Below are 12,680 nucleotides of genomic sequence, written 5' to 3'. Positions count from 1 at the left end.
ACAATGAGCATATAAAAATTTGTTTAGTTTAGCCTCATGTTTAGAATTCGCACTAATTGTAAACGAGTAGTCAGATAAGGCGATTTAATGTTCATAACGTAATCAATCAGGTGCATATAAATTTCACGTCGACACAATGCAAAGTATCATTCGATCAAGAAGACCATCGACCAAAGAACTATCAGCTTCAAAACAAACGTGAAAATGTTCCGACGGTGTGTTATCGTCTCTGTGACACTGTGAGTAAAATCAAACTTAGTTTAAATATTACGTTAATTAAACTTTGATTTTACTTTCAGCTGCGTGCTACTGTGCCATGTAGCTGCCATCAACGCTGAAGGGTGTAAGTCACGTTGCCATTTTCTTTTTAGTATTTAAATTTTAATTGTTTTGGTTTTTGATCAGCAACCAAATGCGAATGTGCAGCTTTCAATGCCAACGAAAGCGACAAACCACTTCCGAGTGAAATGGAGCCAATCTTGGTGCAGAATCCGATGAATACTACATGCAGCGAAGAAGATGCCAGGAACTGCGAGTTACTGTGCATCGAGCTGGTGAAAGTCGGTAAAGATAAGGCACCAGAGATTCTTTGTGAAAACTTAGAACATATGGCATTGCAGGTACAATTTAAAACCATCCAGTATTCATGCAATTCTAAAAGCCAAAGTTCTTCTTTTATTTCAGCCATCTTTATGGTCGAGGACTTGTGATGGAGAATGGAAGTACAGTGGATTGACGTGTGAGAAGAAGATCTGCTGCCATGAATCAAAACCGGTGCCTTGTTGGGACGAATAATTTTAATCCCCATAGATATTGTAAAAATTGACATTCGCAATGATATGGTACTCTCTATAGATATAACTTATTAGAATTTTAGAATTAGTCATTAGAAAGCATGCAAATCATTGAAAAATAAATAAAAAACAAGCATTGATGATTAAATGAAGTATTTATCTTTTCGTCACCAACCAAAAATGTCCCCTGTATCAACTTGAAGACAAATAATTTTGTATTGTTAAGATTTTTACTCATCGTATTGATTAAACAAATTCCTAAAGATGAATAATGCGCGCCTATAAATTGTTTAAAAACCTGGATTCGCACTTAGTTTGTGTTCGCTGTGAACAAAACAAAGTCATAAAATGGCTGCCACACGTGTAACTGCAGTTCTTCTGATCATCGTTCTTGTTATGTGGTAATTATGTCTTCATTTAATTATAATTCACAAATATTAAATAAATTCCTGTTTGTATGAAAGTCATGGATGTACCGCTGCAAGACGTCCAAAGAAACCCATACCTACAACAACACCAATGCCCATGGAAACCACCGAAGCCCACGTTGCCCCAAAGCAACCAGGTACTGACACTATGATTTATCATATGTCCAGAACCAACGATCGTTGTGAATGTGGTGCCTTCAAGTCGCCGAAGAAGAGTGTCGAAACCCCTCTGTATTATCAGACAGCAATGCCAAACTTTAACTGCGATGAGGCCAAGTGCAAAGAGATGTGCCTAGCCCTACCAGCGTTCAATGCCAATCGTGGAGTTGAAATCCTCTGTGCTCATGTCAATTCAGCGATTGGTCTAAGAGTAAGCTAATTGCAAAACTGAAAATGAAACATTTATTATTTTAATTTGATTTGCAGCCCGCAGTTCATTATAAAAACTGCAACGATAATTGGTTGTATGCGGGCAACACCCGCAAAGACCCCATTTGCTGCGAAGGCGGTAAATTGGTGACCTGTTAACCATCCGTTATCAAAACATTGTATTAATCGTGTAACTAAATCCGATTCTAAATACATTCTTCAAATGCAATTATACCCTTGTTTATTTCTGAGTATTGCTTTGTTTAGGAAATACAACTCCTATCCGTTGTTTCAATAAACAAGTTTAGCTGTGCAGTGTGTCAAACAATTAGTTCATACGAGTTTCAGACATGACGCGGTACGCCTCGTGTGTTTTAATTCTCTTCATAATTTTGAACTCATCGTAAGTATCTTCAATCATAAAATTCTTAGTAAGATTTGTAAGATAAGACAATTACTTGTTTTGAAATCAACAGTTGCCTTTTGGCCACCAAAACAGGATGGTATAATGACTGTACACTTGTAATATATATCTCTGACGCGATTGATACTCAGACGTTTGAAACAAATTTCTTTGATTGTGACGATCTGGTAGAAATGCAGAAACGATGGTGCAACCATTATAAAGATCATCAGCTAGTTTTCGTAAGTTAAAATCATCAGTCACTATATGATTTTGTCTTCTCATTTGTACTAAATTCAAGTATCGAACCGAAATACAACATCACGACAAAATTGAACACACAGACTGGCAAGCATGTCAAAAGCGCGGTAGCAATGTCTCGTTTTACATCACAATGGGTTTGGTATGTACATTCGGCCTTTTCATGCTGATTTTCCTGCTAACCCATAAAAAGGACAAATTCATGCGCAAACGTGAAGACGCCGCTATTGCAATCGTCCAGAATGGCAACAATCAACCGCGAGCTGCCAATTCGGATATCAATGCACCGGACATCAGCTTCACCATGACTGGCGCCAAAGATGACCACAAAAATAATCCATTAATATAGTTAAACATTTAAAACTTATTGTATTATGTTTACTGTTCATTTTGGGTGCTCAGAATATATTTTCAATCATAAAATAAAATAAAATACGTTTATATTTTTAAAATGACCTCGGTTACCTCATAAGTACTTCGTCTGTCCATGCGAGAATCTATCGTCTAATAAATGCGCCTTTTTCATCATTGCTTTCTTCTGGGCGTCATCGAACTGATTAACTTTGAGGTCAGTATCTCGGTTAAATGGACGTCGAACAGACGCACCCTTTTCTTTATCAGCCTGTTAATAAAATAGAAAACAATGTGTTAACCTTTAAAATGGCATTTCACAATAAAACTTTACCTTTTTCTTTGCATTTAATTTTTCTTGATGTTGCTCCATCAAACTCTTATCACGTTTGTTTTTCTTCTTTGCCTTCTTGACCATTGCTTCCTGCTCCTCGTCGCGTTTTTGCATTGCATTAATTTCGGCTTCTCTTTGTAGATCAACAGCTTTTTCCGCTTTGGTCGATTTTTTCTTTTTGTCATTAGGCGTATCCGTCCATGAAGATCTGTCGGACATATCAGGTCCGGGTTTGGCTCTGAACTGGCGTGGTCCCAACCCTAAATTTGTTGCTTGTACTGTAGGCAATTCAATCATCCATTCTTCACGGCCTGGTTCATCTGCAGCTTGAGGTGTTAACTGGTCAAGTTTCATCTGTAAAGCGCGTTCTTCAAGGGCCAAGTGTGCTCTTGATTTTTGTTGCATCTCAGGTGGCAGAGGACCATAACAATCATCATCATCATCGTCACTATGGACTTCGTCGTACTCTACTTCTTCATTTTCCTCTTTATTTTCTACATTAGTTGGACTTTGATCAGCAAGTTGCTTTCGTAAATGTTCGGGTATAAAAGGTCCTATTGATCTCTCCTCTTTTGTTGAGGTAATGTTTTCAGTTTCTGTTGCCGAAGCGTTCTTTTTGAGTAAATGTGGTGGTAGTGCTGGACCACAAACAGTTTCAGTATTCTCAGATTTGGGAGGTAATGCTGGACCACATGCCCTTTCAACGCTTGCATTTACATCTTTAATATCACCATTCTTTTCAGTTTTTGTACAAATTTCAGTGGCTGAAGACTTCATCAAATGTGGCGGTAACGCTGGTCCACAAATATTTACACTAATTTCGCTTTTTTGTGGTAATGCAGGACCACAGACTTCCATTACATCAACATCCATTAAATCATCATTTAAATTACTTTTATCACCATCAACAGATTTTTGTACATTACGTTCACATACAGTATTCAGAATATCTTCTTTAGTAGAATCATCTAAAGATGTTTGACTACCTTTCAAGGACGACGAAGGCACCGGTTTTACGCTTCTGAGTCTTTCTTTACTCCTGGATCGTGTTCTTTTGCTAGTGTCATTGCTCCTTCTAGACTCCTTACTTCTATTAGATCTTCTATGGCGATCATTACTCCTAGATCTAGAACGACGAGAAGATAATCTGTGTTTTTGCGAACTAGACGGTCTTCTTGGACTTTTCGAGCGTGATCTGCTGCGAGCCCGAGGTCTATGGCGGTATCGATTCGGACTCTTACTTCTACTTCGACTTGGTTTCCTCTGTTTGTCTTTAGATTGAGTCGATTTGTGTTTATCTCGAGTTGTTGCTGTCTTAAAGCGTACCCCGTCGTCAGAATCCGTTGTGTCTGAATCGGATAACTGATACATACCTATTGCAAAATAAAAATGCAAATATTAATGTAAAATAAATTAAAAATGAAATACTTTAATGTCAATAGTCATTGCATCCTTAAAATTTCAACTTGAACAATATATAAGAACAACACAACACAAATATAAGTTCTTTAGATTTAATTTTGGCTTTCACGACTAGCTACGACCATTTGTATTTGATGACATAACAATTTGAAATAAATATCAATACTTAAAATTATTTAAACATTTTCGCTATTTTTCTCCCGCTGTATTGCACGCTCTTCACGACTCCAGCGGTAAGAACGCCTTTCAAACTCTGCCACACCGACGACCGCCACACGATTTCGCTGATACACTGCTCGACAACAGCACTGCAGTCCGGATCATATGCAATTGCTCTTAAAACATCTTCAGTGTCCTGCTTAAACTGACCGCGATTCCAAAAACGAGTCAACATTTTTTGAGGGCACTTGGGCAAATGATTCAAATGATGCAACTTCGCCAACGGATTTGTGTCTTGGGAACACACGGCTCCATCTTGATGAGCGTCCTTCAACACTGGGAAATCAGCATAGTCTGTTAAACCAGACAAGATGGATTTGTACAAGTTCCTAAAGCCGGCCAATTGCGGTTTTACAATGTTGTACACCTTGTTTTTGTTCTCCCCGAAAGTCATACGAAAATCACCTGCATAACTTAAGTTTGATATTGTGTAGTAAAACTCATATTCTGAGAATGTATTTGGCAGAATTAGAAGGGCAGCATGCACAGCAGACTGCAAATTTAACTGCAATGCTGTTTCAATCTCAGGCTTTGTAGGATATTTGATAATCTCAACAGGTTTGTGCAATCTGCCAGCCACATACAAATCAGACCAATCTAATAAATCTGTTATCAAGTCACTAGTTGATATTACACCATATTTAATCAATGTTCCTTCGATTGGAACCAGTGTATTAAAATACACCTTGGCGCCGGAATTTTCCTGATAAGATGCTATAAACTTTGGACCAAGATGCTTCAAGAAGCTATAATGTGTTGCATGATCTTTGAGATTATTCTGATGCCATTTCTTTGGATGGTCTACACAGTAGATCAGGTCTATCATGTTCGCCGTCTGGTCGGCATTGTTGGCGGCAGTGAGCTGCTTCTTCACACCCGAACCGTACGCGAAGCAGAAGGAAAAGTTTGGCGGAAATTTCGATATTATTCTGGAGTAAATGGGAGCAAGCTGCATCGATCTTGAGGCGGCCATAACCTCGACGGTTCAACTATTCTCGTCACAAGAGTGTTTAGATTCCATGTGCAGTGTCTCCAGGAAGGTTGACACGCTAACGATGATTTTTCCATTTAAAATATGTGTTTTAGTGGTGAAAACGAATGATAACTCACCTTTTAAAGCGTTAATAACAATTGAACCCACGTAGAAACAGGACGTAAACAAATTGTGATTTGAATGAATGACGTTTGACGTAAAGTTGCATGCACACTATCTGAAAATAAAATATCAAAGAGGATATGAAAATAATTACTAAACTAAACAGTACATTTAAATAACAGAAAGAAATGTTTATTTATTAACTCTTGTTTATTTGCTATTCAAATTTTTAAAAAGTGTTGTCAATAATATTGAGATTGATGGATTGATTGTCAACAAACAGTCTTAGCTTGAAGTGCCTAGCGCCATCTATAGTACAGTAAATTAAGCATCTAAAAGCTCGCCTGTACAAAATCTGCAATAAGTCGAACAAACACTTCGCAGAAAGGGTTCTGTAAATTGAAAATAATCTACGAACTTGAAAGTAATACATAAGTGTTCCATTATACTCTCAAGATGGAACCGCATGTATGTATTACCCAAATAAACTAAAAATTGAGCAACTGAACAGAGAAACAACTTTTTAAATAAAAATATCACAATAAAATCTAAATATAAACCTTAAACGATTAATAAATTTTATAAATCCAAAGATCGTTCTCAGATTTTGGCTCATCATCAAAATACGAAATTCGCACGCAAGAAAAACACGTTTATAGCGACAAAAACAAGCAAACAGAAAAAAACCCAACGTACGAAACGAAATTAATTATAGGTTCACGAAGCGAAAGTAATTTGAAGTGCATCTCGCAGTCGGGCGGCAGCCTTGACCTTGCCGGCGAGATCATTGCATTCGCGACCTCCCAAACGCGTCTTCATCTGGAGATGCGATCATTTTTTTGCGCCAGCACGCGAGGTGCAATTTATTCGCGACGTGTCAATTTCCCATCAATCTGCATAACAATTACAGGCGGCACGGCGCGTCCATTTCATTGACCCCAAGTCTTTCGTCTTTCAAAGTGTATACGTTTTAATTAAAAAATAATACGTTACACATGAATCAAACTTTCAAATAGAAATGCCCCTTGAGTGCATACAGAACACCAAAAAAAAAAAACATAAGACCATCATGACCAGTGGCCCGTACGGGACACTCATTGTAATCAGCCGAAGGAATTGTAGGAATTAGTATAATAGAGGCACGATGGGGTGACCGAAAGGGTCACCACCCTTGCGCCGCTTGCGCCTGACCCATGCAGATGATACTTTCAACTTCCTCATGGCGCGTTATTTATTTCCTGATCACAAGCGCCAGACAAACGCGGCCACTTAAAGGCACCCTCCTTCCAACTTGTCTTCTTCTTTTTTTTTGTTTGCTATGCTGGGTTACGTAGGGCCGTAGCGGCTACAACTTTAACCCGTCCTTCGCATATCTTACAAGCATACGAGTGTGCGGTGTCCGGAAAAATGGACACATGTACATCGTAACAAGCAAAAAAAAAATGAAAGTGCATGCAAAGGGTCATGTAGAGTCCATGTTAAATTCGTTATAATTTTTGATTGTTACAAGACCGTGTCCGATGTGAAATTATTCGAGTAAAACGTTTTTTAATTGTTAAGGCGCTGCCCTTCGGCGCCTCCATTTGATTTAATCACAACTTTTCTTCTGTTAAATTTAGAATCTAGTACGATGACTAACGGTTAAACACGCAATAAAGAAAATAAATTTATTAGGGAATTACGCTTGTAACTGTCGTGTAAACACGTGATAAATATTATCAGTTATAAAATCTTCAACGTTTTGAAAAAAATGAAATATGTGAAATATTAATTTAATAAATATTTCCATAACCAACAACTTCTAATCCAATTAATACAAAAATCCATTTTTTGTGGATTCAACCCGTACCCTTGGTTGCCTACTGTAAATCCTTAAATCTTACTCAGAGACAAACTTCCAGCTCCCTGAAACGACCCTTACGACGCGCAATTAAAACGCAATTTTTTGCCCTTGTTTCCACCACCGCAAAAAATAAAGTGGACAAACACTGGCCACGCGCCCACGCTCAAAGTTGTAATTATTCCAACACGAGTACGAGTTGTTACACTCCTTAGACGCTCGTGTAAATCACCCTTTTGATCAGAGGATTAAAAGGAGGAGTCATTAATCCGCATATCAATTAAATTCCAATCAAAAGTAGGATTTTAAGGGTTGAGAACAAACCCCGTCCTTATTAAGTTCCAAGAGAGGCTAGTAACATGCTGATGCAAGGCGTATTTTTGCGCGTGGATAAAGATTTCATGATTTCCGACATTTGCGTCCCTTTCGGATTTGTGTGACGTGTCCGAGCGTGATCTTTGCTGATGCGCAATGATGACCCACGCATTGTTTGCTCAAATTAAACATTTTTTGCAAGATGTGCGAAGGGTTGTCTACACCAGGCAGTTTTCTACTAAGGTTATGTCAAATATTTACGAGGACACTATTTCCCTGCTCAATATGAAGTGCATTTGACTGAGTGTCAGTAGTAAAAGTCGAAATGACTAATAACCAAGCGGGAATAATATCCAAGGACGTACTAGAACTCCCATAAACTTGTTTGCTAACTACCACGATAAATAGTTATGCATTTTTCTTGCGCGGCTTACCGTCCCCCATCAAACAAACGAATTAATATTAATGACATGCTAAACGTCAAATGTCGCATGTCACAAGATATTCGTGTGTGTCGTGTCGAGTGGCCGCGTTAGATATGGTCATCGAGTATGCATAACAAGAGGTGATGACCAGGCGACCCCTGAGGTAGTCCAGTGACCACCAAAGCTTGACCAGACGTTGACCGTCGACAAGAAACTGGAAATGCCGGCGGAGTGCAACCGATAAGTGTGGAAATGCGCGATGAAGACGTAAAGAAGTGGTTAGCGCCACTTTTACACGCTTATCAAAAGGTCACCGGTCATTTCCGCAGTGCTTCCGGTTTGGACTGTGTTCGAACTGGATTCGAACGAGTTTCACGCTCGTTTCCGCATTAAAACCGGGAAAAAAGAAAAGTTGCTGTGGTCAGTTTAATCGAGAGGGGTGTTTTACGTTACGCGTTCTTGATGGGTTTATTAAAATGTCATAAACTTTTATGAATAGCGCATAAATATGAAAATAAACATAACTTTTTTAATGTAGACAACACACTGAAACGCGTCCATAACGTAATTTTTTTGTTTACCATGAAAAAACCGATTTTATTAGTCTTTAAAAGTGCTATTAATCTAATGTAAGATAATCGTAACATTTTAAGTCTCACTAGTTCATTATGTTACTATGTCATTGTGCCATTGATTGTCCTATAAATGCCTGAATGCGGCAGTGATCGAATGATGGAATGATCGAACGCCGAAGCCGTCGAAGGTTTGTCGTTAATGACAAACAATGAGCGAGCGCCAATAAATCTCGACAGCGGCAGGAAGGACACAATGTAATGATAATAACGCGCGCAGTCGGTGGCGTCTTTCGGCCCTCATCTTAGGGGAAGCTTCGACTTCCGTTTCGCTTTGCGCCTCGGAGATTGTGTGCGAGCGTGCGTGCCACACACATACGCACGCAAAACTCTAAGAATCTCACGATGCGAGGTTATCTATCATTGCACCCTTGTGACATTCTTTATTTTTTTAATGCACAGCTAAATATAGTACAGACACAATTGGGGTGATTGTGCGTTGAAATTTGAGTGAAACGAATCACACCTGTAGATTTAAAGCTGTGAAAACTAAATTTTAAATTTTAAATCTAAAATTTTCGCAAAAATCAAAAATATTAATTATTGTTTAATAATAGTATACATTATAAATCAAAGGGTGTGTGCATTAATAAAGCAATTTATCATAAGCATAACGTGCGTATGTTTTTCGCCGCTGTGGGCCCCGCGTTTGCATATTACATGGCCATCTCCTTGCGCACATAAAGTTTCCAAAGTAACGTTCCAGTGCAAACAGCGGCCGAAATAAATTCCTAAATGACGCCCTACAAACACGACCAATTCAAACAGTTCAACCAACTAAAAGTTAACCCCTTTCGGAAAAATGTTATGCAAATAGTTAACAAGTATCGAATATCGCGCTGGTCAGTGAGCAAATAACAATAAAAAAGCGACCAGTTGCGTAATAATTTATGTAACTAATTAAAATGCAATAATCTTAACGTTTCTTTCATTGCGCGTTCCTTTACGACGTGTAAAGCAAGTTCGGGGTCGAAAAGGTCGCGCCCGTGGGTCGCATTACCGGCCCATAAATGCAATGCACTTCGTAGCTGCTGGACTGCAAGCCGGGGTCAATGCGGATGGCGAAACGAAAACGGAAAGTCCAAAGCGGCGCCTTTTCTTCGTGCTGAAGGTTTTTTCAGATTTTTTTTGCGTCGCTGTTAGTAATCGGAACACACTGGACTCGTCCTCTTGTTATAATTTATACGCTATATTGTTACGACGTTACAATCCTTCGGCCCCTGGCCGGCAATCGGAAACATGTCCGCTTTTTTGATTTAGGTTCTATTAAGTAAAAAAGATTACGTTTCAATTCAGTGAATCGTTACGCAATCGGCGTTGCCGTTGCCGTTCTTTTGATTCATACGAGTGTCTCTGCTTGAGTTGCAGTCCTGCATTTTTATTTACGAATCGTTGGCTATGATTTATAAAAAACACGATTTATTTTAGATTAAAAACAAACCACTACCATAACACATAGTCTAGTTAAAGTTGTGTAGACATAAAAACTTTTATTTTAATTTAATTTTAACTTTTGACCTGAACTGCAAACTAAACTAATTAAATTGATAGTAATTGCAACACCTCGGAATGTGTCCGGAGCGCGTAATTCGCCCCGCCGGCGAAACGAGAGCGAAAGTAACTAACTTTTTTATATCGGCTCGTAAAAAATGGCACTTTATAGCCGGTCCGACCGCCCCCGCTAACAACCTGCTGGCATTAATCACAAAACCGCCGAACGACGCACGACTCGAGATACAACATGTCTATTTCTTTCATTTTCTTCCACAATCTACGCGCAAGGGATGCGACGAGCGGCAGGGAAGTCGTAACCAGTCGTAACCCTAAAAGTCAAAAAATCATTAATCACACGCGCCGCGAGGAAGACACCAGCCTGACATCAAGCCGAAGAAGTCGACTCAATCAGTCAATCAGCAAATGCACTTGACGATTTTGCTTCATGCAAATAATAGGCAACCAAATATACACATACATGTTTACTTTAAAATAGCTCATCATATTTATAGGTTAATTTTATTGTTTTTTTTTTCCTTTTTTTTGCTTGAAAATAATTCATATATGAATGTTTGAAATGTGAAAGTGTTGGTGCTTGAAGCGAGGCTATTCCAGCGCTCAAAATTCGGTTACGCCGCGTAATGTTTGACGAAGATTGTTGAATAATAGAGCAGAATATGTATTTAGCGTTTGCATATATAGCGCCGTGATGAGGGCCCCGCTGATAATGGATGTAATATGGAGTCCTCCGGCCAAGCGAAGTATCTCAGATGTGCGCGTCCACCTTTACTTTCGCACTCAGCATCACAGCTTGTACACCCACGCTCGCAAATCGCATGTATATATTTATAGCCATAGCGCGTACGTAAATTGGTGTGCTTTGTGTGTATTAGTGTGTGCCATGCGCGCCGTATCAAAGTGTATTGCGGAAATTACAAAGTGCAGGACAGATATGCTAATGCATAATTTAACACTTCAAGAACACACGGTGTAGAAGCAAACGTGGGGGTGGCGGCGGCGGCGGATAGTTGGAAGATGGGCACGCACAACACGCCAGCATTATCGGAGCTGCGAGTCCTTTCTGGCGTGACGTCGGCCCGGCGAGCGTGCGATGCGGAGCTTAGTGATTAGATCTCTCGAGGGAACGACTCAAAGGGGGAGGCGACAGGGGCCTAGGTTTGCAGGTGGGAGGTTTCTCTCGGTTCCGGAAGACACCTCCACTAAAGACCACTTCTAATTACTGCTTGTTAACAATTTCCTTAAGAATTTCAAAGCTTTAAACTTTGTTGTTTTTTTCACTCAAGTCTCTAAATTGTCTTCCGCTTGCTTTGATTTGTACTATTTCTACCTCTACCGTAGGTAGATGTATGGTCGCTGGCGAGTTAACTAACAATCGACAATTGTAACCATTTAATAGGACCCTAATCAAATGGGTTACGCGTCCCCCTCGGTCACCGTCCGGGACAAAGTACTTTCTTTTTATTCCGCACTCGTATATTACGTATCGGGGAATTAAGGAAGAGTTCCTTACTCCCTAGCCACCGGTCACCCGGTGCAATATACGTACTTAGTTACGTGCTCGCACAAGAAACGGAAAATTAACCGACGACGACGACGGCGGCGATTGTGTTCGAATTAAAACGTCCGGGTGGCCGGTGGCTTCGCCTGATTGAAATATTTCACGCTCACTTCAGCCGCAATTTCAATTTCTACTGCAATCTACGGCTACCAGGCGCACACTCCACTTCAATTTCTTCGCTTTGAATGCATCGCACACCAAAAGGGGTTATACTTAATCCTAGTAAACGCACATTGCATTTTGTGCTAAATTTAAATGCAAAGCGATGCATTTAATGTTTTTTTGCAAAATTTTTATGTTCAAGTGAGGTTATGTTAGAAACTAACCATGAACATGCAAATTACGAATGCAAGCGCATATTTTAGTTTGCATCGAATAATTGTCTCGAGTTGCAATTCCGTCTTGTTACCGAGTTAGCAAATTTCGGGGTATATGGCATAACTAATGAAGGTCCGGTTAAATGACGAAATGTACCGGACAAGAAAGGATTGCCGCGGCGGCGATTTGTGTAATACGCGCGTCCCGAAACATTCAAATGTTTCATTGAAAGCAAAGCGCGCGAGCATTTAAAGTTTACACACATCGCGAGAGGAAGATGCGCCCTCGAATGAGAGATGTTATGTGTGTGTGTGTGTGGATGTACGCTCGCACACCGGCGGGCGAATTTAAATCCGGAATCGTAGAAGTTCGTTAGTGGGAATTGTCCTCGTCCGCGCAC

General features: G+C 39.7%; 4 protein-coding genes and 1 long non-coding RNA gene across 8 annotated transcripts in view; 3 read left to right on the top strand and 2 right to left on the bottom strand.

Moving 5' to 3' along the window:
- The first annotated feature begins 123 nt into the window (after window positions 1-123).
- On the top strand, window positions 124-942 carry LOC135796413 (uncharacterized). The gene is made up of 4 exons (XM_065308431.1): window positions 124-239; window positions 300-343; window positions 406-620; window positions 685-942. Exons 1-4 carry the CDS (start codon window positions 205-207, stop codon window positions 793-795), a joined length of 405 nt encoding a protein of 134 aa, XP_065164503.1. The 5' UTR covers window positions 124-204; the 3' UTR covers window positions 796-942.
- A 63-nt stretch (window positions 943-1,005) lies between these two features.
- The window catches only part of LOC135796408 (GPALPP motifs-containing protein 1), a 29,181-nt gene continuing 17,506 nt past the window's right edge, over window positions 1,006-12,680 (bottom strand). For 2 of the 4 annotated variants that reach the window (XM_065308423.1, XM_065308425.1), the window contains 3 exons: window positions 5,692-5,792; window positions 2,941-4,313; window positions 2,605-2,877 (listed from right to left, as the gene is read on the bottom strand). In XM_065308423.1, the coding sequence (XP_065164495.1) occupies window positions 2,722-2,877; window positions 2,941-4,311 (1,527 nt within the window). In that variant the 5' untranslated portion in view covers window positions 4,312-4,313; window positions 5,692-5,792 and the 3' untranslated portion in view covers window positions 2,605-2,721. Of the gene's footprint in view, window positions 1,610-2,604; window positions 2,878-2,940; window positions 4,314-5,691; window positions 5,793-12,680 lie in introns of those variants that run through there. The other 2 variants (XM_065308424.1, XM_065308426.1) reach the window with 2 other exon arrangements.
- On the top strand, window positions 1,114-1,820 carry LOC135796411 (uncharacterized). The gene is made up of 3 exons (XM_065308430.1): window positions 1,114-1,195; window positions 1,259-1,592; window positions 1,649-1,820. Exons 1-3 carry the CDS (start codon window positions 1,143-1,145, stop codon window positions 1,748-1,750), a joined length of 489 nt encoding a protein of 162 aa, XP_065164502.1. The 5' UTR covers window positions 1,114-1,142; the 3' UTR covers window positions 1,751-1,820.
- Window positions 1,930-2,610, top strand: LOC135796415 (uncharacterized). The gene is made up of 3 exons (XR_010549332.1): window positions 1,930-1,994; window positions 2,068-2,236; window positions 2,296-2,610. It is a non-coding gene; the product is annotated as an uncharacterized lncRNA (long non-coding RNA).
- Window positions 4,535-5,554, bottom strand: LOC135795421 (phosphatidate cytidylyltransferase, mitochondrial). Its single transcript, XM_065307103.1, has one exon. The coding sequence runs from the start codon at window positions 5,552-5,554 to the stop codon at window positions 4,535-4,537; it is 1,020 nt and encodes a 339-aa protein (XP_065163175.1).

This window comes from Atheta coriaria, unplaced genomic scaffold (genome assembly GCF_025399875.1).
Source record: "Atheta coriaria isolate IRGN ID8LTWV9N9 unplaced genomic scaffold, Caltech_Dcor_3.1 hic_scaffold_7_pilon, whole genome shotgun sequence".
NCBI classification, from domain to species: Eukaryota; Metazoa; Arthropoda; class Insecta; order Coleoptera; family Staphylinidae; genus Dalotia; species Dalotia coriaria.
Note: the sequence above shows the minus strand (reverse complement) of the source record. Positions and strands in the feature narration are given on the sequence as shown.